This window comes from Notechis scutatus, chromosome 8 (genome assembly GCF_049901735.1).
Source record: "Notechis scutatus isolate UNSWTSFEM ecotype Mainland chromosome 8, rNotScu1.2, whole genome shotgun sequence".
NCBI classification, from domain to species: Eukaryota; Metazoa; Chordata; class Lepidosauria; order Squamata; family Elapidae; genus Notechis; species Notechis scutatus.
The window spans coordinates 5,366,297-5,391,176 of NC_142016.1; the positions used below are offsets into that span (position 1 = coordinate 5,366,297).

The 24,880-nt window shown below is 41.8% G+C and overlaps 1 protein-coding gene across 4 annotated transcripts in view; it reads right to left on the reverse strand.

Moving 5' to 3' along the window:
- Positions 1 to 24,616, reverse strand: part of SMAP2 (small ArfGAP2) — a 38,887-nt gene extending 14,271 nt beyond the window's left edge. For 2 of the 4 annotated variants that reach the window (XM_087970518.1, XM_026673679.2), the window contains exon 1: positions 23,415 to 24,321. In XM_087970518.1, coding sequence (XP_087826644.1) covers positions 23,415 to 23,517 — 103 coding nt within the window. In that variant the 5' untranslated portion in view covers positions 23,518 to 24,321. Of the gene's footprint in view, positions 1 to 23,414 lie in introns of all 4 variants that reach the window. The other 2 variants (XM_087970519.1, XM_026673678.2) reach the window with 2 other exon arrangements.
- Positions 24,617 to 24,880: the final 264 nt, after the last annotated feature.

The following is a 24,880-nucleotide window of genomic DNA, read 5'->3' on the forward strand; positions in this document are numbered from 1 at the left end:
GTTTGGGGGGAAGAAACCTCTGAACTGGTGCTGGGTGGTGGGAATCTGATGTCCAGAGGCCGACGAGTCACGTGCTGAAGACCAGATGGCTGGCGGGAAGGTGGGGCAATCCTGCAATCTTCCTAGCAAACCTGTGTCATGGCTGCTGCCTCCGGCCTCTGCGCATTGAGGAGGCCGAGCAGCAGCAGGAAGAGCGCAGACCTCCTGAGCTGCAGGAAGTGGTTGGCAGCGATGCTCTCAGGTGAAGACGTTGCAAGGGGAAGGCTCAACCCCTCCCCTCAGAAGCCTCAAAGTGCTTGCTGCCCCTCTGGCACCCGCCAAGTCTCCTCCTTCCTGCTGGGCATGAGTGCTACTGGCGAGGAGGAAGAGAAGCACGGTGGGAGGAGGCTTCGCGGCTGCCAGAGGGGCAGCGAGGATTTTGCGGCTCCTGAGGGGAGGGGCGCGGGAGATCGTGCCCTCCCCTCGCAGGCCAGGGAACACCCAGGAAGGGCTCCAATGCCGTGATCTCCTGCGCGCTACCCTCCCTCCCCACCTGCATCAGTCCATCCGCTGCCGGTATCACTCCTGTTGCAGACAGGGGTGCGCTGCAGATCACCAAAATTTTCTCATGGACCACCAGTGGTCCGCGGACCATCAGTTGGCAACCCCTGCTGTAAAGCACTGTGAACGGTATATGTCTAAGTGCTATTGATAATGATCTGTGCAAAAAAAGATGCAAAATCGGGCGCGGTCATATGATCACTCGCTTAATGACATATGACATACAGCTATCATTCTGGGTTCAATTACAGTCTTAAGTTGAGAACTACCTGTAGTGTATAAGTGAAAGAGTCTGGAACTTTCAACTATGGTACAAACTGGCTTTTAAATAATCATACCAAGAAATTAAGTCATAAGCTTGTTGAAAAAGAAAGGATGAAGAAACAATCTACCAAGGATACTGTTCTAAATCACGGGGGGATCAAGATCAGGAAAGCGCGCGAGGGGGAGGGACTACAGCCCCCTAATTGTCGTTTTCAATATTGGGTCCAAAGTCTGCTCACGATCATCACTATATTAATTAGTTCATTATTCAAGGCATGACCTTCAGAGCTTCAGTTTACTTTGAACAAAAAGAGGCATCATTCAATAAAGGCAAAATTAGGACTCGTTGAAATGGCTGACGGTTTTAAAAAATGTCAAAAGGTGGGCACAGGATGACACCCAGAAGACTATTATCCTTTTCATACTTTAGTGGAGTTTTCCCAGCTGGGTGAGAGGCTGAACAGCATGTACCCATTGCAGACTGCAGGCAGATGAATGCTCTTGACTTACACTCTCGCACACACTCTTGTAAATCTGGTTATTTCAGGGCAAAGGGAAAGGAAAGTCGGCTTTGTTATTGGTGGTTCTTCCTCACACGCCAGCAAGGGACAGCGGTGCAGATGGAAAGAAACCACTACATGAAGCCACAAGGAGCCATGCCCTTGAAAGAGAACCTTCCATTGTTTGCCATAAATTTGGGCAGCAGCCACAAGATGCAATGCAGCTCCCGCTGAGGCTTTTCTGGGCTGCCAAGTTCTTAAAGGCCCGGAATCAGTTCTTCAAGTCCACAGAGAAGCACCGTACTTGTAGGAGTGGGTGATTAAGATGCAGAGAATCCGGAATATTCTGCACCAATCTGGGTTGCAAATATCACTGAAGTTCTTCACTATGCTTCAGTTTGGAAAAACTTAGCTTAAAATTCTGGGATTTGGAGCCCTCATACCCACATAAAGCTCCAAGGAGAGGAAACTAGCTAAGTGCATGACTCATTCAGACAAACCAGATCCAAATTAGAGACAAAAGATCTGACAGGATATTAGACTTTCTTGAAAACCGCTATTCTGTGGCCTCTCCAGGTGGACTAGAAACACATCTGAAGGGCAAAGGAGTTCAAGTTTGGAGAAAGCTGCAATACCCGATGGCACCTAAAGGCAAATTATTGGAATTGACAAATTGTGGAATTTCCAGGCCTGACTTTGCTGGCTATGAACAAGACTGGCAGGACTGGAGTCAGGATTACATCATCATCTGTGAAGCACAATGAATGCAAATGTCAGATGAGAAGGCCTGCGGTGGAGGGAGACGTTCAGTCACCGCAAGAGACACTTCCGTGTTTGTAATCCTATCTCACAGGCCACCATTTCAGTTTTTGCCTCTTTCAAAGAGCTCTTTAGGGAACATCTGACAATGTCAATTCCAACTGCAGAGCAGCAGAGGGGAAGTGCCAAAAAGGAAAACCTCAAAGCAGATCCCATTCCGAGAACTCTTATATATCATCAGATCTGGCAGGTCAAAGAAACAAAGAGGAAAAGAGACACTCAAACTGAAAACACTGAAGTTGCACTTCCAGCTTCCAGAGCCAGCCAGGAATCTATAAGGAGGAGGGTATATTTCAGATTGACAATTTAAAGATTATTAACAGAGATTAAACTTTGATGCGGACACACCTGCCAGCTCTTTTAAACTATGATACCAGCTTCTTCCCAAACTTAAATACAACCCCCCACCCCCAATATTTTAGCAGACTGGATTCATGAACCTTTTTTCAGTGAGGATTTTCAGGCTGGTTGCCAACATTTTCCTCCCCGCCTCTGATATGCACAGATCTTGTAGTGTGATTAAATCGGCCTCGCACTCCTGAAGCGTGCCGTTATGCACATATTCTCTCCTGTCTCTAAGTGCCTCTACCCAGTTCAAGGCCTCTGAGCACTTTGCAAGGTCAGATCAAAGTTCTTGAAGGCCAGGGTTAAATGTGGATAGTTAGATTGGAAGGCCAGGGGGGGCTACACCTGCCACAAAGTCCCATCATGACAGGTATGGAAGATCCAGCACATCTCAGTCTTAATAGGGTCCTACCAGCCCATCTTCCATTTATCTTTTTTTTTGAAGGGGATAAACAATCCAGCACAGTTCCCAAAAAATTCTGCACTGCAGCCATTCACTGCTTTTATTTTCCACAAATCCCTGTGAAGTTTAGAGGTGACCCAAGGGATATTGCTGCAGAGAAGTCAGGGTCTAGAGCAGTGTTTCTCATCCCTAACTGGGCTTAGCTTAAAGGAGGCGTGGACCTTGACTCCCACAATTCCCGAGCCAGCTTTGTTGACTGGGGAATTCTGGGGGTCGAAGTCCTCACCTCTACAAGTCCCCATGGCTGAGAAACATTGTTCAAGAGACTCGTGCTTTGTCACGTAGCAGCCCTTCTGGGCATGTTTTTTGCAAAATTTTATTTGCTGGTGAGTGCCTGGACTTCCGTCTTGTTTATTTTGTATTGTGTTATTGAAGTGTTTATCGTTTTCAGTATTCATTATATGCTAAATTGTAAGCCATACAGAATTGTCTGAGAGTTGGGCACCACCTATAAAATGCATACGTATCTACTTACATGGGTGGTAAGAAACAAGAAAATGTATGATGACATGAAAAGACAAGAATTCTTGATGGATAAAAAAATAGTGAGGTACACTTCTTTAAAAAAATATTGGCAACCCTGTCTTTATTGAGATTTACTGTCACTAAACTCAACTCAACCTGGGTTCATATACAATGTTAAAGAGACTTATCTTTGTCTCGAATTGATTTCTAGGGCTTTCCAATGACACCCAACTCATAATTACAGAGGAAAGTCCCTCTTGCCTGCAGATTTCTTTTTAGAACCGCGAAGAAGTCGAGCTGCTTCTCTTGAAGAATTATTTCTTGGTTTCCATTATGCAATTTTTCTATGCTTTAAGAAGTCAGGGAGACCAAATGCAAAACAAAAGGAGGAAATTCTTGATGTGCTTCTCTAAAAAGGAGAAGAAACGCTTGACATATAACTTCACTAGAAAACATGATATACAGGGAGAAAGTTTCAATTCTGCTATAGCTGAAATGGCCCCGCAAGAGATCTTCAGAGACTATCTGGAATGCAGGCACTCATCTGAGTGCTTCCTTGCTACTTGATAACAGGGATGATATTATGGGGGGACTTTTACAATGCTATTCCCAAGAATTCTATAAAAATCCCAAATGTCCTTCTGTCCATGTTTTAAGATCTTCAGAGGTGGTTGCTATCCTATGTTTGTTTGCTGTGGGAGCACAGGGCATTAATTGTCTTGGGGCCTGGTTGTGTGTCCCATCTTTAGGAAGGTCCACTGACTCCATTACTAACAGAGGTAGTCAACTTATGTCCAGTCACTGAACAACCATTCAAAGTTACAACAGATCTCCACAAAGCTACTTACAACCCATTTTCAAAGTTACAATGGCAGCATTTTGGACACTTCAGCAATCTGTTCCCCTTTATGCAGAATCCCATGGTCCTGTGACTACAACCTATCAATTTTTTGCTTATTTTTGGCATTTATTTCTGGTTTCCAGCAAGAAAAAAAAAAAACACTGGAAAAATTGGATTTACTTAATAATCACAGTATTTTCTTAACAACTGCTGCAAAAAATGCCAAAAAAAATCAGGTCCGGTTATGTGATGCACTGACTCCTGACTACAACACTGACTCCTGACTAACGTATTACTTTAATTCCAAATCGTGGTCATATGTCAAGGACTACCTGCATTTTAATACCAGTTATGATGCTGGCTTGTGTATTTTTGAGTAGCCATTGTTTTTTTTTTTGCATTGCATTGTAATCTACAATAACTGGTGTATATGTTAATGTTTTAGGAAGAGGGGTCATTTAATACACCTAATAATTATTTAAATTAAATCATTTGAATCAGGAAGAGAGATGTAGATTCCCCAGATCCCACAGACTCAAACATTTTACAGGGTAGCTGCTTTCAGTAAAGTCAGCCAGACGCTGCTGAGCAGGAGAAGCATTTACTTATCTTGCATACTTGATTACCGATGTCACTAGAGTAAACGTTGGTCTGCAAAATAGATGATTAAGAGACGTACAAATGGAAAGAAATAGCCACTTCCATGCTCAATGGCCTCCATGTTAGCATCGAATGATTTTCTCAAGAAACGGTGCATCCTGAACAGGATGCCGAGAAGTACAGGGAGTCCTCAATTTATAACCATTTGTTTAGTGACTGTTTGAAGTTACGACATTAAACAAAGGTACTTATGACTGGTCCTTGCACTTATGATTATTGGAGCATCCCCACAGGCACATGATCAAAATTGGGTGCTTGGCAATCAGCATATATTTGACTGCTGCAGTCACATGATTGCCATTTCTGACGTTCCCCAGCCAGCTTCTGACAAGCAAAGTCAATTGGTAAGTCAGATTCACTTAACAACCATGTGATTCACTTCATAACTGGCAAACCGGTCATAATATTGGGCACAGCTCATTTAACAACCAACTTACTTAGTAATGGAAATTCTGGTTCTCATCATAAGTCAAGGACTACCTGGATTGTAAAATGTACTTTTAAACTTCAGGCAAATCTGAATGCAATTCTTATTTGGTATTCTTAAGATGAACTTAAGTTTTGAAGAACAGTAAAGATCAATTTTTGTGGAACGCTTGGTGCTCTCTGAACTTAATTGTTTTCTTACAGATGTCTTATTATCCAATGTTTCACATCGGAAGGAAGATAACCAAGCTCAGAGAGCATCAAGGACCCTCCAGTTCAAACCTGACCTATAAATATTCTCTTCTACTAGATCAATTTCTTGTTCATCCTCCTCCTTCTGGGAAACTATTTTGGCATCTGCTATTTTAGTTGAAGGAAGAAACTCACCAATTGCTTTACAGCCATATACAGGCAGTCCTCAACTTACAACAAGTTCAGTTAGTGACTGTTCAAAGTTGCAATGGAAAAAGTGGTTCATGACTGTTTTTTAGAGTTACAACCTTTGCAGCATCCCCATGATTGTGTGATGAAAATTCAGATGCTGGGCAAGTGGTTCATACTAGTTCAGGCCATTGCAACATCCCCACGGTCATGGGATCACTTTTTGCAACCTCCTGACAAGCAAAGTCAATGGGGAAGCCAGATTTACTTAACAACCAGATTACTAACTTATCAACTGCAGTGATTCACTTAACAACTGTGGGGAGTTGTTAAGAAATATCATAAAATGGGGCAAAACTCACTTAACAAACTAAATTTTGCTGGGCTCAATTGCGGTCATACGCCGAGGGCTACCTGTACCGATATTTGTGCCCTTGAGAATCTGCATACAGGATGCCCGCCATCTCTGACACAATAACTAACCAAGTCAGCATTGCCATGGCTGCTGCTGGGGCCATCCAAGTTGAAACAATAGATTAGAAACAGAATACAACTGCATTGCTACTTGATCCAGCAAACCAGGAGCTGTGCCTCTTGTAAAGCAATTAAACAAAAAGCAGCAGCTTGTTTCTGCAGTGACATCTAAAAGGCTGATTTTTTAAAAAATGTAGAAGGCTAGAGCTCAGAATTAGCAAATGGGTCAGAATCCATTTGGAATCACTAGAAATATGAAAGGATCTTTGGGGCTTAAAGCAATACAATGAAAAACAGAAACACAGAAACAAGAGGGAGGATGGTCTTCAAGATGATAAAGAATGAGATAGATATAAAGAAACCTATTTTTTACGGTAATAATTTTAACAATAGAACTAAAATTGGAAATTGTGTACAAACGGTATATCCTGGATGTAAGCAGTAGGTGAAACAGTTTGGCTATTAACAGCATTATTAAAAGAAGAAGAAAATGCTAGTCTCATAATGCCCAGAAACAGTATCTACATCAAGTTTGCTAGAATAACAAGTAGGGGAGAAAATTCAGAAAACAATTTAAGTTTTCTAGTGTTACAATTCTACAACAAACAGTAGCAGCTATAGCATATAGGTTGTAGAGACAGATCTCAGAAATAATTTTGTTAGAACTCTGACCTTTCCCTTAATAGCTTTAATTCTACAGTTATCATTATTTACAATTAGAAAACCTTGCTGCCTGAATTTTAAATAACGGAGACAAGGCACTCCAGTTAACTGCTCACCTATGAGGTCTAATATTGATGTCTTAGCCCAAGCAGGGTACTAGATGTTCTTCACAAGATATATTATTTGTTGAAACTACTTGATCTGAAAAGATGGCAATTTCTGCCAGCTGGACAACTGAAGGAGAGGATGGTTCTAGAAACTGTAGTTTTTTGAACCTTTTAATCTTTGAAGCTGATTCTCTAGGGCAGCCTTCCTCATTCTTTTTTCTTTACTGGCTGAGGCTAAGGAGAGGGTACAGCTAAGCCTTGATTTACAACCGTTCCTTTTGTTCAAAGTTACAAAAATAATAATCCTTGCACTTATGACCACTGCAGCATCCCCATGCTCGCAGGATCAAAATTTGGGCAGTTGGCAAATGCATGTATTTGTGACAGATATGCCATCCCGGGGTCACATGATCGGCGTTTGTGACCTTCCCAGCCAATTTACAACAAAGTCAAGGGAGAAAAGCCGGATTCACTTAATAATCACAGTGATTTGCTTAAAAGGAATGTAAAACTGGGTGCAACTTATTTAACAACGGTCCTGTTTAAGCAATGGGAATTTAGGTCCCAATTGTATTTGTTAGTCAAGTGGTCCTGGGACTTTGAGGATCCATTCTTTGCTTTGATGACAATGTATTTCCCTTGGCCAGCCAGTCAACTGTACAAAGCAAGGGGAAGCCCTAAAATATGCAGGAACTAGGCAGCAGAAAGAGTGTGTGTGAAAATCAGTGGGATGATTTCCAAATTCCTTCCCCTCGAGATCCCTTTCACCCAGAAATAATGAATGAGGCCCTGTAGCAATATTAGCCTTGCAGCTAATTAGGAGAATGGTAAAAAATTGAAGGTATACAGAGCCAAAAGTTTCCCACGTTATGTACAGTTTTCTAGAGTTGGATAGAAATCTCAAATTTGTCATAGCTTTTCACAGCTTCACATCTGGGGAATGGGTTAAAATATATATATGCATTTTTGGACACACAGTCATGCACTCACTCACACACACACACACACACACACACACAGAGTCTGCACTTTTTCCATTATCTGGCTTTTTTGCAAATAATTTTCCCTAACATTATACTTTTAATGTATCCATTTTTGTGCATTTTCCTCTTTTTACATATTTTTGTATATTGTTTTTTGGCTATAAACTTAAAATTTACAGATTTGGTATGAATTGAGTTCCCGTTCTGTATTCATTTGGAAAGTACAAAACTGGTAATTGAATTGGATTCTCTAACTACAGTTTTAGATCATTTTCTAGGGCACAAATCAGCTTCCATTGCTGCCCTGCACAGTCTCCTCTGGAACGGGGACAGGTAAAACCCGAGGATGAAAACTTCTGCTAGACCCCAAGACGGCATCCAACAGATTGACAAAACATCTGAACTACACTTGCCTAAAAAGAGAATAGCAAGAAAGTGTGGGCAACTCCAGACCCAACCATCTTGAGAAGACACAATGAAGTGGGGCACTGGCCTTCAATATTTCCTTCCGTTACGTATTTTTCCAGATGCCTGGAAAATAATAATTGTGTGGAAAGTAGGAACATGTTTTAGAAGAACATTTTTGTGGGATTAATTTTAATTATTAATCACAATTTCTTGGCTGAACATGTGTCCTGAAACACCCATCTGAAGCACACACACACAAAAAAAACCTGGAAAACTGAAGGCCCTTGTATCAGTGGAGCTCAAAACTTGCCCACACACAGCTGGAGAATTAATAATTTCTTGCATCAATGGGATTGGTCTGCCCCACTCGCTTTGGCCCCGTAGGCCAAGACATTTCAGCTAATGGAGTCTAGGAGAAGTGCCTTCTCTTCTGTGGCCCCTGCCCTCTGGGACACCTTGCATCTGGAGACAAGATTTGCCTTCATCTTTCTGGCCTTAAAACTTGGCTCTGCTGCTTGGCTAACCCAAAGTGGGGGGTGCTGGAGATGGCTGATTGAAAGAGAGACACACAAAAGCACATGCCGGTACCATCTGTGCTTTTGGTTTTTCTTCACTTATTCAATTTTGTTAATTCTATGTTTTTAATGCTTTTGTGTTAATGCTTTTATGCTATTATAAGCTGCCCAAAGTTGCTCTGGATAGCAAGATGGGCAGCATATAAAACAAAGAAGCAAAAAAATAAATGTCCTATAAATGCATGTTACAAAACTCCAACATGGACCCAAAGCAACACGGCTCATTAAACATGTTTAGCTGTCTTCCTCAGCCTGCAAGAATCACCCTTCTTACTCCGATTTGGGAAATAATTCTAGGATTTTGCAGTTTATTACATCTGAAGAAGACCAGATTCCCAGGCAATCCCACCACTCTGAATTGCTGGCATAATAAAAGATAATTGAGGGACAACATTAAATGCCACAATGAATCTGCAAGAGGAATAATTAATACAAAAAGTCATCCAGAAATCTGAGGTCTTCCTTTGGCTGCAGTCAAATGGCACAGCATTTTGCATTTATTTCACCATCTCTCATTATAAACGGGAGAGCCTGACCTGTCAATGAGCCTGCTGAAAGCCAATTTATTTGTACAGTATTTATGAAAACCTAGCCTTGTTTTTGTCAGGAGTCCAGATTCTGTCAATTTAGTCTCTGCTAAAATCCCAGGCAGATTCTGTTCCAAGAGAAAATGGCATTCCCGCTTTAGATCGGCATGTGGGTTTCATGAAGGCGTTCTGACATCTCCCAAATGCATTTTATAAGTCAGTTACCATAGCAACCAGCAGTCGTTGCATTGTTAAAAATAAATAAATTGAAAGTTCAATTTTCTGTAGCAAAAAGCTGTCTTTCTTATACACAAACTGCAGGCTCTGGTTTTATAATTCAACATAGGTGCTTGTGCCATGAACCCAGCATTAAAAAGTGTAAGAAATGCCATTGTCCATCTCTAGATAATTTGTGCTGGCCTCTAGGGGGTAAAAAAAATAAAGTCTTGATTAAGACATCAAAATGATTTCTCACCAATACAATATTTAAAACACATGGACGTTCAGAATTATTTGACTTCTGCAATTGTTTGGGATTGTAGACAATGTTTGGAATTGGACTTCTACAATTGTTTCTAGGGTGCCAGTTTGGGTCTCGTGGTTAAAGCTTCAGGTTAGAAACTGGGATACCGTGAGTTCTAGTCCTGCCTTGGCATGAAGCCAGTTGAATAACTGGGGCCAGTCGCTTTCCCTCAGCCCTAGGAAGGAGGCAAACCACTTCTGAAAAACCTTGCCAAGAAAATGTGCAAGGATTTGTCCAGTCTTGGAGAATTGGACATGATTTAATGGAAGGAAAAAAAAAACCTGTTTCTAGACACTCAGCAATTTTGGAGTTCTAGTTATTCTTACAAAATGCATTATATTTCAGGGTGGCATTGCACATTGCCATGGGGCTTGGATACCTGAATGCATTTGGAAGATGACACGACTGGGTCAAAAAAAAGATTGGACAACCATTTGTCCAAGACTGTATAAGGACTTCTTGGGTAGGGGTATGGACTAAATTAGGCGACCTCAAAGGTCCCTTTCAGCCCCATGATTCTATGTGCGACATCCAGCCCTTTTTCTGTAAGCCAATAGCGTGCTGTATGTACTGTATATCATTTAAAACAGCCTTTTAAAGAATCAATCATGGGAGGAGACAAACTTGGGAAGGAAAACTTCTGAAATGGAAATTGTTCCAATCTTGGTTTGCTATGTCTGAACAAGTCAGCAAGTGTGCTTTTCAGGATAGCGATTAAGGTGTCCCATTTGAACTGGGAAGGTCCAGATTCAAATCAACCCTCAGCTACAGAAAGAAACTCACTACGTGTAAATGGGCTGTGAGGATAACCTTGAAGAAGAGCTACAACCAAGACAACAAGCAGAGTAATCCCAGTTCAGAGCAGAAAAGGAATTTGAGAAAGCATTTCAATGGTGACTCTCCCTAAGTCTCTTTAGGATAAAGGCTGGTGGGGGGGTGGGGAGGGGGAGATTCAGTTGCAAGTTCCAGGAAGCGTAGCCTTACAATAAAAGTAATTTTGGTATTAATGATTTCGGTGTTCACATCTGGTATTCCTTGAAGGGCTGACGTCAGATACTTGTGTATCAGTTGTTATCTCTCAGTGCAATGTACCTCACAAAGTTGTTTTTGAGGAAGAGATCCATGCTGCCTTCAGCTTCTGGAGGAAAGACGGGTTGTAACTCCAAGGAATTAGTAAAGCTGTGCCCCTTGTTTAAGATATCAAATCTCTTGTGCCCAACATAATAAAGAGAGGGAAAGAGACAGTATTGGACAGGTGCTAACTTCTAATCACTTCCCAATCTTTTTGAAAACAAAGTTTCAGTTTTCAACTGTTTTGACTACTGGCTCTCACCGTATTCCTATAGAAAAGCAACTTCTATGTACCTCTCCCACATAAACTGAAACCAAAGCCTTGAAATGATTATGGAACTGTTCTTATTTGTTCACAATGGAAACAAAGCCAAAACATTTTTCCTTCCAGCTGAGTCTGACCTGGAAACAAAATGTAAACATGTTACATTTTGAAAGCATGGAAAACATAAAAGTGTACAAAACAAAACAAAAATAGAAATTTAAGGTGGCAGCTGCTACAGACCATCTGAAAACCCCTAATGTAGCTTCCATGCGCTAAAAGAAGCACTGGAATTCTAATGGACACATTAAGGCACACAACTGCACATTTATCTATATAACAGGAAACTGCTGTATCAATGCGCCATGGCGGGATGAAAACCATCAAGTATGGAGAAATCTGAAGTTGACATCCAGAAGTTTTGAAGTAGGCTGGGCATAGCAATAACCTAGAAACTTTTCTAGTTGGAGACAAGGTGTTTTTACACTTCAAACTCTCAATCTTACTCACAGGAAGTACTTGATATAACAAAAGAGAAGTAAAATGTTACGATTAAGTACTAAGAATAAAGATCATAAGGTTGGTTGGTTCAAAGCAAAAACTGCTAATGCCATTTATTTTTCTATCTGCTACCAAAAGGGGACTTTTTTTGTTGAAATTAAACACTCATTAAACTCCACTCAATCCCTTTTCCCTCATCTTCCCCCCCTGCTATTTAACTGCATCTATAGTAGTTCTACAATTTGAACCATTGTGTGTATCTCAGTGCTGAATCTTGGGGGAAGCTGTATGAAATCATGTTTCCAGCTCTGGAAGAAAGTGATTTTTCACAAGCGTACCTGGCCCTTTTCTAGATGCAGGAACTACTACCTTGACTCAGTTTTACCACGGGTTCCTTGAAAAAACAAAGAACAAAACATGTAATCCTTTCTCCAGATGATCACTGGAATTAATGCAACAGGATCTTTGGAAGATAACAGTAAACAAAGAGTACAGGTAAGTCCTTAACTTATGGCCATAATTGAGCCTGGAATTATGATCGTAAGTCGTGATGGTGATTAAGGAAGTTAACATATAATTACACCTGATTTTACAAACTTTTTTGTGGTGACCATTAAGAAACCATTATGCTTGTTAAGTAAACCTGTTTCTTTTAATGGGTGTGTTTTGCTAGAAATCAGAAATAAAGGCTGGAAACCTACAAAATGTGCCAAAAATCATGGTCATGTGAATGTGGGACACTGCAAATGGTTGTAAGTGGGAGCTGGTTGCCAAAGGCTCAACATAATGACCACAGGGTGTTTTTGTACCGCTTTCAAAATTCTGGATCAGGTCATAGATTTAGGGAGGTCTGTCATAACTTCAAACAGTCACTAAGCAACCAGTCGTTAAGCAAGGACTACCTGTAAGTTTGCTTGAAGCCATGGAAATAGTCTTTTTTTTTTTTTTAACCTAAGCCTTCTCTTCTTCCGTAATACAGTCTGACATTCATGAGTTCCCCCTCAACACAACCAACAGCATAATTTAGTGTAACTGGAGTGTAACTGGACAGAAAAGCTACCTTAATTCTCACTTCATACATATAGCTGCAACTAACTGGAAAAAAAGTTGCCTTGGTGAATTTACTTCGTTGTACCACTGTGTCAAGTTCCAGCCATGTCTTTGGTTACTAGAGAACCATTTCCATGGTACATTGTGCCCAGGTAGGTTCTCACATAGCAGGGAGCAAACTGGCACAAGGAGCATTTGTTATCTAAGAAAGTTGCCATCCATGGAGACATGAAAAGTTTAGCCCTAATTTAACCCTGATTTATGCATTCCTATAAGCAGGTTTGGAAGATGCCCGCCTTTCATTTCTGCCTGTGGGATGATGGAAATACATACAGCAGGAGGGACAATTTGCAATCCTAAAACTACTCATTTTCCAAGCTTGGTTTTTCTCAGCCTAAATGGCGGTACCCTGCAACAAATATTCAAGTCTAACTTGCCCTTTCCTGCAGCCTGTTCTGGGGTGGGGATATCAGAAAGAGGAAGGGAGGCGATGAGTGCGGAATAAGGAAGGTGACCTTCACGGAAATATGCAAGAACCGTCGTCACAGAGGCTGAAATTGTCAGGCCTAAAACCAAAAGTGACACAACGGTGATTCCTGTAAGTTGGGTTCTTTGTGGTGTAACACCTAGAGATAAACGCTTGCCAGAAAACCTATCACTCTAGTACCTGTATCTGCAATATATAGGTAGTCCTCGAGTTACGACCACAATTGAGCCCAAATTTTACATTGCTAAGTGAAGCATTCATTTTGGCCCATTTTGCGACTTTTCTTGCCAGTTGTTAAGTGAATCATTGCATTTGTTAAGTCAGTCACACAGTTGTTAAGTGAATCTGGATTCCCCACTGATTTTGCTTGTCAGAAGTTCGCAAAAGCGGACCAGGTGACCTCGGGACTTTGCAAAGGTCAGAACCACTTGCCAAGCATCTGGGTTTTGATCATATGACCAGGGGGGGATGCTGCGATGGTTGTAAGTGTGAACAACGGTCATATGTCGCATTTTTCAGTGCCGGTGTAAAACTGTGAACGGTCACTAAATGAACTGTTGTATGTCGAGGACTACCTGTATTCTGAGAACTATTAGGAACTATTATTTCTCTCACACATACTATCTGGGCTGAGTTGCCTCTTACTCCTCTGGAATCCTCCTCCTCACAACATTTCATCACATCAACCTTGTTTTAAGTCGTGAGATGAGAGCTGGTACTGGGGAGGGACTCAGGCAGAGGCCTTCCTGATTCACCGGGGAGCAAAAGGGGAAGGAGGGGCAGCCCAATTGGACCTGCAAGATTCTATCAGCCAATCTAAATGAAGGACGTTTTAGCCTCCCAGTGAAATTGTTTCCTGCTCTGGTCTATGGGAGGCCCAACAGAAAAGTGTGTGTGACGCCAGCTTTTGCTATGCCCCTCCCACCCTTCACTCTTGGCTTCTACCGCGTAGCCCAATGGGTTATCCTCAGCTTACGACCACAATTGAGACCAGAATTTCAACTGCTGAGCAAGTGAGTTGTGCCTAATTCTGTGACATTTTTTTTTTTTTTGGCCTGGGTTAAGCAAATCACAGCAGTTGTTAAGCGAATCACACATTTTTTGTTTTCAAGCGAATCTGGCTTCCCACATTGAAAGCATTTCTAGGAAGCCAGCTAGAAAAGTTGCAAATGGCAATCTCATGAACCCAGATATAAACACACACACACACACACACATATGTGTGTGTGTGTGTGTATGTGTGTGTATAAACATAGATATAAACATAGGCCGGTTGCCAAGTGCCCGAAATTTTGTTCTGAATTTTGCCTGTGTGTGTGTGTGTGTGTGTGTGTGTGTGTGTGTGTGTGTTGCAATGGCCTTAAGGACCAATTATTAACCACTTTTTTCAGTGCCACTGTAACTTTTAACATTCACTAAATGAATGGCTGTAAGACGAGGATTACCTGTATCGGGAGGTTTTCTATAGCGAAGGAAGTCTGCTTCTGATGTACAGCATCCAGCACTTTTGTCACTGAATAACCTTTTACAGCACAGCGAGTTAGGGCAGGCAATTTTCTTTCACTCAGACTTGAGCACTGCAGCAGGGCAAGGATCTCATTGCTCAATAGCAGGCAAAACAATGTCAGAAAAACAGCAACTTGACCACTCGCTTTGCAAATCAGTGTCTGTAGATGTAAGCTGATAATTTGCTGTAAAAGACATTCTCATTTAAATATCAGGATTGTTGCCTACAGGTCTTCTAAACCAGAGGTCCCCAACCTCTGGGCCGCAGCATACTAGTGGCTGTGGCCTATTTGGAATTGGGCTGCGTGTATGGCTGGCTGGAGCATGCATGCAGCTCAACTTACATGAGGGGTGGGCTGGTGGGCAATTGTGTGTGTGCGCGTGCTGGCCTGCCGTAGTTCCCGTCTCCCCTGCAGCCAGGTCACCAAGTCGCAAAGTTTGGGTACTTGCTGGTCTAAACTAACCTTCTTCATCATCATCATCCCAATTCTGCAAGACACATTTGGCCTCACAAGGTTGCTGAGGCCCAAATGCATTAGCCCAGAGAGAATATTCACCAATATGGCATATTTTAGATGGAAAATGCAGCCTTTCCCCCAATAAAGGTCTCTTGATGTACAAAAAATGTCTTATTTTCTAAGCTAAAATGGATATGCTTGCCAGAGAGAGAGAATTATTCCTCTTACAATAGCAAAAGAGTTGTTCAACTACAGAAGCAGAATATTACTTATCTAATCTTAATTTCCATAATCATCAGAGTTGATATAACTGGGAGTTTCTAGATGACTCCGACCTAGTGGAGAAGGGACATCATGTCTCTTAACCACAGCAAACTTTTTTTTTTTTTTTGCCAGAATATCTAGTGGTTCATAGTGATATATCTCAACTGGGGAAAAATAAAATTATCAGTTCATGTTTTTTATGGAGAAACATCTAACAGAATTGATGCATAGACTCTATGAGAACAAGCACTTAGCATCTAGCTAACTAACTAATGTCTAACATCTGAGATGCTTATATTTAGATTTGAAGAAGCTTGTATTCTCAGCCTTTCTCAAGAGATGCATTAGGGAAGGATTGACCTGGACATAAGTTTATCCTCTGATCAACGCACACAGAGACAAAACATACACACAGAATGAAGATGCAACACAAAGGGGAGAGATTTCTCAGGAAAAGATGAGTAACCTAATACAAATTTGTAGTCAAGTGAAAAAATATTTCCATATAAAAGTCTTTCCAGTTAACTTGAAGAGAAATGAGTTTATAACAGCTGTTATTCTGAGAATCCATACATGGAACAACAGAAAAGAAAGCATTACAGAAAAGACACTTAAAAGACACAATTGGTAGGTGTAAAAAACCAAACTAGTGAATGTAAGAGTTTGCTCTCCATCTATGGGAAGAAAGAGGAGACAGCACCCAACATCATGCACAGATCTCTGAGCCATCTTGAAGAAGTGGCAGGTGTATCAGCCATGCCTCTCTAGCAACTGAGCCTCCAGAGAACCAGGGAAAACAGAGGACATCCCACTGAGTAAATACTCATTATGAATAACATGTCTTATATTTAACTCTCCCACATGAACTGAAACTGAAATGGTTGACTGATACGAGGTGAAATGGTTACTGAACTGTTATTGTCCACAACTCAAAAAAAAAGCAAAATAATTTCCCTAACAGCTGAGCCTAAATTAAATAAGCAAAATGGCCTGTTTGCTCACCATTCGTTTAATGATAGTTCAAAGTTACAACCAGCCTTCAATACTTACAACCATCTTCATGTTCCTATGATCATATGATCAAAATTTGGGGACTTGGCAACTGGTATATATTTAAAATGGTTGCAGTGTCCTGGAGTCACGTGATTGCCATTTGTTACTTTCCCAACCAGCTTACAACAAGCAAACTCAATGGAGGAAGCTTAACAACTGTGCAATTCAACTGTGTGATTCATGACTTGCTTCATGAACACAGCAAAAGGGGTTGCAGAATTGGGTGTGTCTCATTTAACAACAACTTCATTTAGGAATGGATGCTCCAGGTCCAATTGTGACTGTGAGCTGAAGACTACCGGCGTATTTATCAAAATAAACAAGCTTTTCAGATTCTGAAGTTATAGAGGAATGCCACTCTACTAAAATTTCATGAAAGATGCAAAATAAACCTTAATATGAGGAATAAACTTTGAAACGCTAAAGAGGAGTTTAAAAAGAAAGAGTACATTCAAATTAGATTCTGTCACCCTCGATTTACAAACCATTTTTTTAGTGACTGTTCAAAGTTACAACAGCACTGAAAAAACAATAACTGTTTTGCACACTTATGACCATTGCCACACTCCCTTGGTCACATGATCAAAATCCAGAAAGCTGACAACTGACAGGTATTTATGACAGCTGCCATGTCTGGAGATCATGTGATCCCCTTTTGCGACCTTTGGACAAGCAAAACCAATGGGGAAACCAGATTCACTTAACAACCTTGTTACTAATTCAACAACTGCAGTGATTCACTTAACAACTGTGGCAAGGAAGGTTGTAAAATGGGGCAAAACTCACTTAACTACTGTCTTGCTTAGCAACTGCAATATGGGGGTCAATTGTAGTCGTAAATCAAGGACCACCTGTAAAGCAAGGAAGAAAAGAGGAAATCCTTGCTTAGTACAATGAAAAGCTGTTGTCTAATCTTATCTAAGTGTGAGATATGACAAGGGAAGCTAACACTGAATATCTACCAATGAAAAGGATATCTAAATCATGTTTGCTTCCAGGCATGTCCTTATCCAGCCCAATTACCAAACACGAAATCATTTCAATGTAAAAAAAAAAAAAAGACTCCGGCAACTGTTTTATTGATGATTGCAAGGAGAACCAAGGATAGTTTGGCCAAGATAGTGCCCAAATATTTTTCCTCATCTCTTCCCAAAATCCCCTCTCCCCTCTTCCCTTCAATCATGTCTGATTCTCAGAGCTGCGTGGAAAACCCCTGATGTTTTCTTGGCAAGGTTTTTCACAAGTGTTTTGCCACTGCCTCCTTCTTAGGGACTGGCCCACTGTGGGACGAGAATTCACAACTCCTGGTTTCTAGCCTGATGCCTTCACCAGGAAAAATACCAAGCTGGCTCTCAAAACGTAAACTCTGAAAACTATTTTTATATTAGCAAAGGACTATAATGTAACAACAGTGTGATGATCCGGGGCGTGACACAAGAATAACCAAGTCACAAAAATAGAAGAAAGTCCCTTTAATGCCTCCAACTTGGCCCCAGTGTCCAATTATCCTCAGCAGGATATCAAACTCTTAAAGAAAACAGTTTACGGAGGGAGTAAATACAGTCCGCACCTAAAGTAAAGTTAATTCGAAATAAAAAACCCAACACACCACACTGAAGGAATTACTATGGCAGGCAAGGATGATTAAGTGCAGACTTCTACCGGATAGCAGCAACCATAATTGGGAGGAAGCCAAAACACAGATAAGCTCCAACAAGAATGCAGGCTTTGCTTCCAGCACCTTTGTCATGCACAGTTTGTCCTTTTAACCAGTCCTCCCTGCTGCAGCCCATGAAGGGGATCAGGGCCCCTTCCTCCCCCGTAGACCATGCCACTCACTTTTCTCCCATATCCACTCCTCCCTGCGTGCACTAGGATGAAGAGGGGAGGGCCTGGATTTTCCCATGAATGCCCAGCTGGCTTGTGCCCTTCCCCAGTTTCCTCCACAACCACACTCTCACTCCCTGTCAGCTGTTCTATCTCTCCCTCAGAGTCAGACTCCAACAGGGGGCATGATAAACAGTTTGGATTTCTGCAGTTTCCATTGTGAACTAATTGATGTGGAATGGAGGAAACATGTCATATTTTATATCCACCTTAGAAACTTTTCCAACTGAAGTTTAATGATTAACTCTTTAATCCAGATGTTTTTAAACCTCGTGAAATGGACTATAAGGCTATCCCAATCAATACAACTGTTTACAGAGTACTTGAGGTGACAAACTCTGCCTACCGGAAGTATTGGCTAAGCTGTTCGGTTTTAATATAATTGTGCAACTAGAAACAACAAATCCACTTGATGGATCCCTGGAATGCTCACAACTCTCTCTCTCTCTCTCTCCCTCTCTCCCCCAAACCATTTGCGCTGGCACGCAAGCCGCAGGCAAACTTACCTCACTGGGAGGACGAAAAAGACCTCAAACCAACGGAAAAATCAGCTGTGAGGCACACTGCAGGTAAGGGAGTGGGGGTGGGCATGCGCAAGGGGGCGTGGGGAGGGAGGGCGCACATTGCATTCTGGGTGCTGGTGCACGCTCGCAATTTTGGGCACAGGAGCCCAAAAAGGTTAGCCACCACTGCTGGAGGTTATATTTAGCTAATATGGTTCTTTTTTATTATTTCCAATTTAATTTAATTTTAATGTGCTTTAAGATACCTAGCCACCTCTGAGATGGAGTGCCATATAAATTATTTAAATAAATGAACAAAACATATCCAAAGAAACTGCCCTGTTCTAAAGGAATTACAAAAACAAAGCTCATAACACAAAACTCAAAATATTTGTTGGAGCTTATTCTAAACTGTAATGAATGCAGAATTTAAACAGGACAATTCACGTGCCATAATAGGAATGGCACTAGTGCTTAAATGTACTGCAGATATTATCCCTCAGGAAAAATGGCATATTATTCCACTACTATTTGCTAAAACAAATACCGTAACTCAAAATACATAATAACCAAGTTGGAAGGGACCTTGGAGGTCTTCTAGCCCAACCCCATGCCCAAGCAGGAGACCTATCCCATTCTGTACAAGTGGTGATCCAATCTCTTCTTAAAACCTCCAGTGATGGAGTATTCACAACTTCTGGAGGGAAGCTGGTCCACTGATTAATTGTTCTCAGTGTCAGGAAATTTCTCCTGGGTTCTAGGTTGGATCTCTCTGATCAGCTTCCATCTGTTATTTCTGGTCTTCCTCTCAGGCACTTTTTTTTTTTTTTAACTCATTTTCTTTAAAAAAGAAAAAGAATTGAAAATACATAGTTTCATATTTGGTGGCAATGCTGCAGAGCTCAAAAATTCTGGAAGATGATTTATCATAATTTTCTTTACGTTGAATTCTCTTTCCAACCAGCTATTTTTCTATTAAATATTGCCAAACCTTATATTCCCATGAAGGATGCTAAGCTGGCTTTTTATGTGATAATATTGACCCAGATGCTGTATGCTCACATATACTGCCCTCTGCAGCAAAATGGCAAATTAAGTTCTAGGAATAGACACAATATAAACAAAAGAAAAAATAGAATTTAATTTAATTTGGACATTATTCATGAATAATAATTCTGCATATGGGCGCATACCACCTCAGGGTTTGGGTTTCTCTTAACATGAGACTTTAATGCCTACATTTTTCTAAATAAGGGTAGAATTTTTAGCTAAATTTTGATCTATGATTCAAACCATGCACACTATGGTGGTTATTTATTGCATATTTACTCAATTTTAATATTGTTCTATAGTTTTAAATATAGATATTTTAATATCTAGCACTATTTTAATAATACTTTGAATTTTTATTCTCCAAATTCATCATTCTCCATTAAACTATTTAAAAACATTGATCCTGCCTTCAGCTTGAATTTGGATAAATGCCTGCATAGTTGACTGATTTACCATATCTTTATTTTTATTTACTCTTCTCCTGCTGGTAAATCTTTTTTAATTTTTTTGCTTGTTTTCCAGTATTCCTTGATTGTGCTCTTAAATATCTGCTGCAATAAAAAGTCTAATTTGTACACTCTGAATAGTTTGGATTTAAAATTATGATCTTTTTTATTTCTCATTTTACTAACCTAAGAGTTTTACATTAATTAAAAGTGCAATTGCAGGCCCACTATAGTTTTAAAATAAACTTCAGGAAATATTTAGAAAGCATTTCTAGCCAAAGCAAATCAAAGTTTGGCTTCTTAGGGAACCATCACAGAAATCTAGTCTAAAGAAAAGAAGGACCAAGGTTGACATGATAGCATTTTTCCAATATTTGAGGGGCTGTCACAGACAAAGTGGGGTTGACCTATTCTTCAAAGCTCCTGAGGGAAATAAGGGATGTAGAAATAAGGGATTAAGTTTATCAAAGAGCGATCCAACTTAGAATTAAGGAGAAATTTCCTGGCAGTTAGAACAATTGATCTGTGGAATGGCTTGCCTCAGGAAGTTGGAAGGATTCATCACTGGAGGTTTTTAAAAAGAGATGGGGCAGCCATTTGTCCCGAATGCTATATTGTTTCCTGCTTGACCAGAACACTCCCAACTCTGCTAGAAGGCTAGAATAGTCAGCACCACAAATACAGGAAAACGTGCAAATAAAGTCAAGAAACTTTTTTTCAGAAATGGGACCTTTTGATAAAAGAACAGGAAAAGGAAGAAGGAATGGCAAATGAGCCATCAAAAGGCCAAACAAAGCACTCCGCAATGCTGGCATTTACAGTCTCTCTAGTACTGTAGTGCTGACTTATCCATAAAGAAATCTGGCTTTAAAAAAAAACAATTCTTCCTTTAATGAGGCAATATAAACTTATCTCTTCCAGAAACTAAAATCTAGTATCCGTTTTACCTAATCCTGCAATTCAATTGCTAAAGATATTTGTTCCACCATTTGCAACCTATTGTAGGAGGAAAGTCTTTAGTAGTAAAAAACCAAAGGAAGTCTGGGACAGCATCTTTTCTAATAAATTTTATTCAATTATTAAAAGGCTAAACCTTTTGTAAGCCACAGCTCACCTTATCAAATGGCTAGAGTATGGGATATTCTATAATACACAAACACAAACACTACTGAATTTCTACGGATGCCTATCTCAAACAAGTGACTCTACATAATCACAACCTGTATATACAATCCATTTATGCATCTCATGAAGTGAACTTCAGCTAAAAAAAAGCTTATACCGCTTAATAACATTTGCTGGTTGAAACAGGAGCTACCAGATTCCTTCTGATCATTTGTAACCCAGCAGAGGTAATAACAAGCAACTGGCCCTGAAGTGAGTAGGAAGTTTATTTTCTTCAGTTCCTTTTTAGGACAAAAGATGAAAACAGCATTATATGTGGAGCCAAAGGTATATATTGTGGAAATTTAGTTAAAAATTGACTCAAGGTAAGACTTAAACCAATTGTTTCCTGTGTTCAAAAGCAGGTATTGCATTGTAAACTGTATTCATAGAGTTTACATAACTCTTTTAACGTGTTATTTGACTTCCAAGTAAGTTTGCTCCAATATACATTTAATTTTACAGGACTTTAAACTACTGTACATCTACATCTATATATTTCTTCTTAGATGGTGGCAAAGGTCCTTGTATTGGGCCTTCTGGGTTACAAACCTGACCATGAGTATGCAGACAGCGTCTCTAACAAGGAGCAGGTGTGCCTCCAAACAGTAAACGCAAAAGCAAGCCATCACCAGCCAACTCAAGCAAATAAGCCAATGTATGCAAGAAGCAAAATAAACAAACCAATTAACAAACAACAACATTCTATTCTCTAAATGTTTCATTTTTGACCCCAGGATAGAACATTTACATCATGACTAAACTCTTCTGATGTATCTTCTAAAAAGCTGTTTAGGGTCAGTATCTTTAATCAGCCTTCCTGAGACTCTTTTCATATACATTTTGAATATCGCAATTAGTTTGAAAACAATAAAATCAACCCTTTCTAGGTGTAAAGTTTTCCAACTTGTCTACAACCATGTCAACTAAAGAAGTATGGCATTTATGGATGGGATAGCGTTAATGGATAAGCTGGGATTTTTTTTTTAAAAGCAAAGACAGCTAGCAGACAGCTGAGCAGACAGCTATAGGCAAAAAAAAGTTTGAAACCCACAGCTGGTATTTCTTTTGTATTAAATCCTATATTTGCTAAATTCAATCTACCCATTTCTTTTCTGATGCTTCTCTACATGTGAACCAAAGGTAAAGCCAAGTATTCAATGCCAATTTGCTTTCTCCGGGTAGAATACCTGTAACCATGACTGCTGCCAAGTTTTGATGGCATTATGTAATAAACTGCAAGCAAGCATCCCCTAAATTACAAACAGGTTCCTTCCCTTCTCATGAAACCTTTCTATTTCTGCGCTCACTCTAATTCTCAACCCCAACCTGCCCAGCCACAGCAAATATTTCCGAGAAAGGAACCTGCATTGCATACTATTGCGGTAGAGGGTTGGAACAGCCCTCTACCGGGTTCAGGGAAGACAACCTGAAATGCACAATGCTTGCAGCTAGAACCAACACTATGATGCTGCTTTCACAAAGCAAAAGCTTACCTGTGTGGGAGTTTGCGTTATTTCTTGCTACTGGCAAACGCTCACCTTTCAACACAAAAATATGCCAGCCAGTATACACCCTCAGTATACACATCTATCTTCTACTCTTTCTATGGGAAAGACCATTTTGAAAGATCAAGGACCATTTTGGCCCCCAAAACAGACAGACACACACACACACACACACACACACAGAGGCACACATAAACGTGTGCCACTCTCACACCATTTACAAGCTACACAGGTTACCTTTCGCCTGACAGTCTGCACAGTATTTGTTCTCTTCTTCCAGCAGCAGGTTGGTAAGGACAGCCTGGTACCTGTCCACATCCCTCACGGATTTCCCTGTCATTGCAGATCAAAGCTGCCTCAGTAGAAGTGCAAAGAAATAAAGGGTGGGGGGGAGATTTAAAGGGAGGAAGACCCTTTCCTTCCTCACTGCTTCAAGTGAGCCTCTCTGGCCATGCAACTCAGAGGGAAGAGAGAGCCAAGCACAGCCACCCAGGGCTTCCCTTCTACATAACCAGTGGCGGCTGAGTTGAGAAGATAACCTCCAGGCAGGACTTCCTCTTTCGGTTCTCAGCAGATACCCTGCTCCTCCTCCTCCTCCTCCTCTTTCTTCAAGGTTGCCCCACAGCCCGGAAAGCAACCAGAGCGTTTCTCCATTGCCTTGATGTCAATGCCGGACACACGCTGGTTGGCACAAGGCAGGCTTGGCGAAGGTTACACCTGCAAAGCCCCTGGCGGCCTCTTCCTGGATTCCCAGATGGCACCGGCTTAATCCAGGCACCCTGAGGGCAACTCCAAGAGGCCAAGAGCAGCCTTGGAGCTGGAGAACGGGGATGCCCACTATGTGTGGAGGAGGGGAGGGGGTGTCTGCTGGCTCAGGACCTCCCACCCCTTGGGGCTTCTTTTCCAGAAGGACTAGACCCCCACCCAGGCAGCGGCCCCGTTGCTCCCTCCACCACCCAGGCCTGAGGAACCCCCAAATCAGTGGGGACTTTCCAACCGGGCCGTGAGCCCCCTCCCCCTCAGAGAAGCCCTCTTCTGAGGGTCCCCAAGTCCCAGCCCGGGACCCCAGCCTCTGGGAAGAGACCTCACCCCAGCAGGACCAAAAGGAGGACAGCGATCCCTCACCCAGGAACGGCCGCCTTCGCCTCTATACCCCACCTTTCCCCAAATACTGACCCCCCCCCAGGGACCGACACCCTCTCCCCCGCTCCCCTCAACCTCCTACAGCCCTCGAGACGACCCCCTCCCCAGCCCCGTTTGCTTCAGCCTTGTGGGGAGGGGGATCTAAATGAAAGAGGAAGGGGCCTCAGAAAGGGAAAGCCCCCCTCCCCCTTCCCCACTCCTGTGTGCGGGGGAAGGAAAGAAGGAAGCAGAGGAAGAAAAGAGGGAAGGGAAAGAGGAGGGAGGAGCGTGCGCGAGCGCGCGCCTAGCCGCCCGCGTCTCCAAGGCAGCGGCTGACGGGAGGCTCCTCCCCTTCTCGCTCCCCTTGGCACCGCCCACCGGCAGCCGCACGCGCCATCTTTGCCCCCCCTCCCCCTCCTCTCTCTCTCTCTCGGCTGCGGAACGCAGGGGCGGGGGCGGGGAGGGCAGGTCTGCCCGTTGGAGGCCCGCCCTCCTTCCTTTAGGCCAATCCGAAGACCAGGAGGGGCGGAGCGAGGGGCGGAGCGAAAGAGGTCCGGAAGGAACCCGGCGTGAATGGAGGA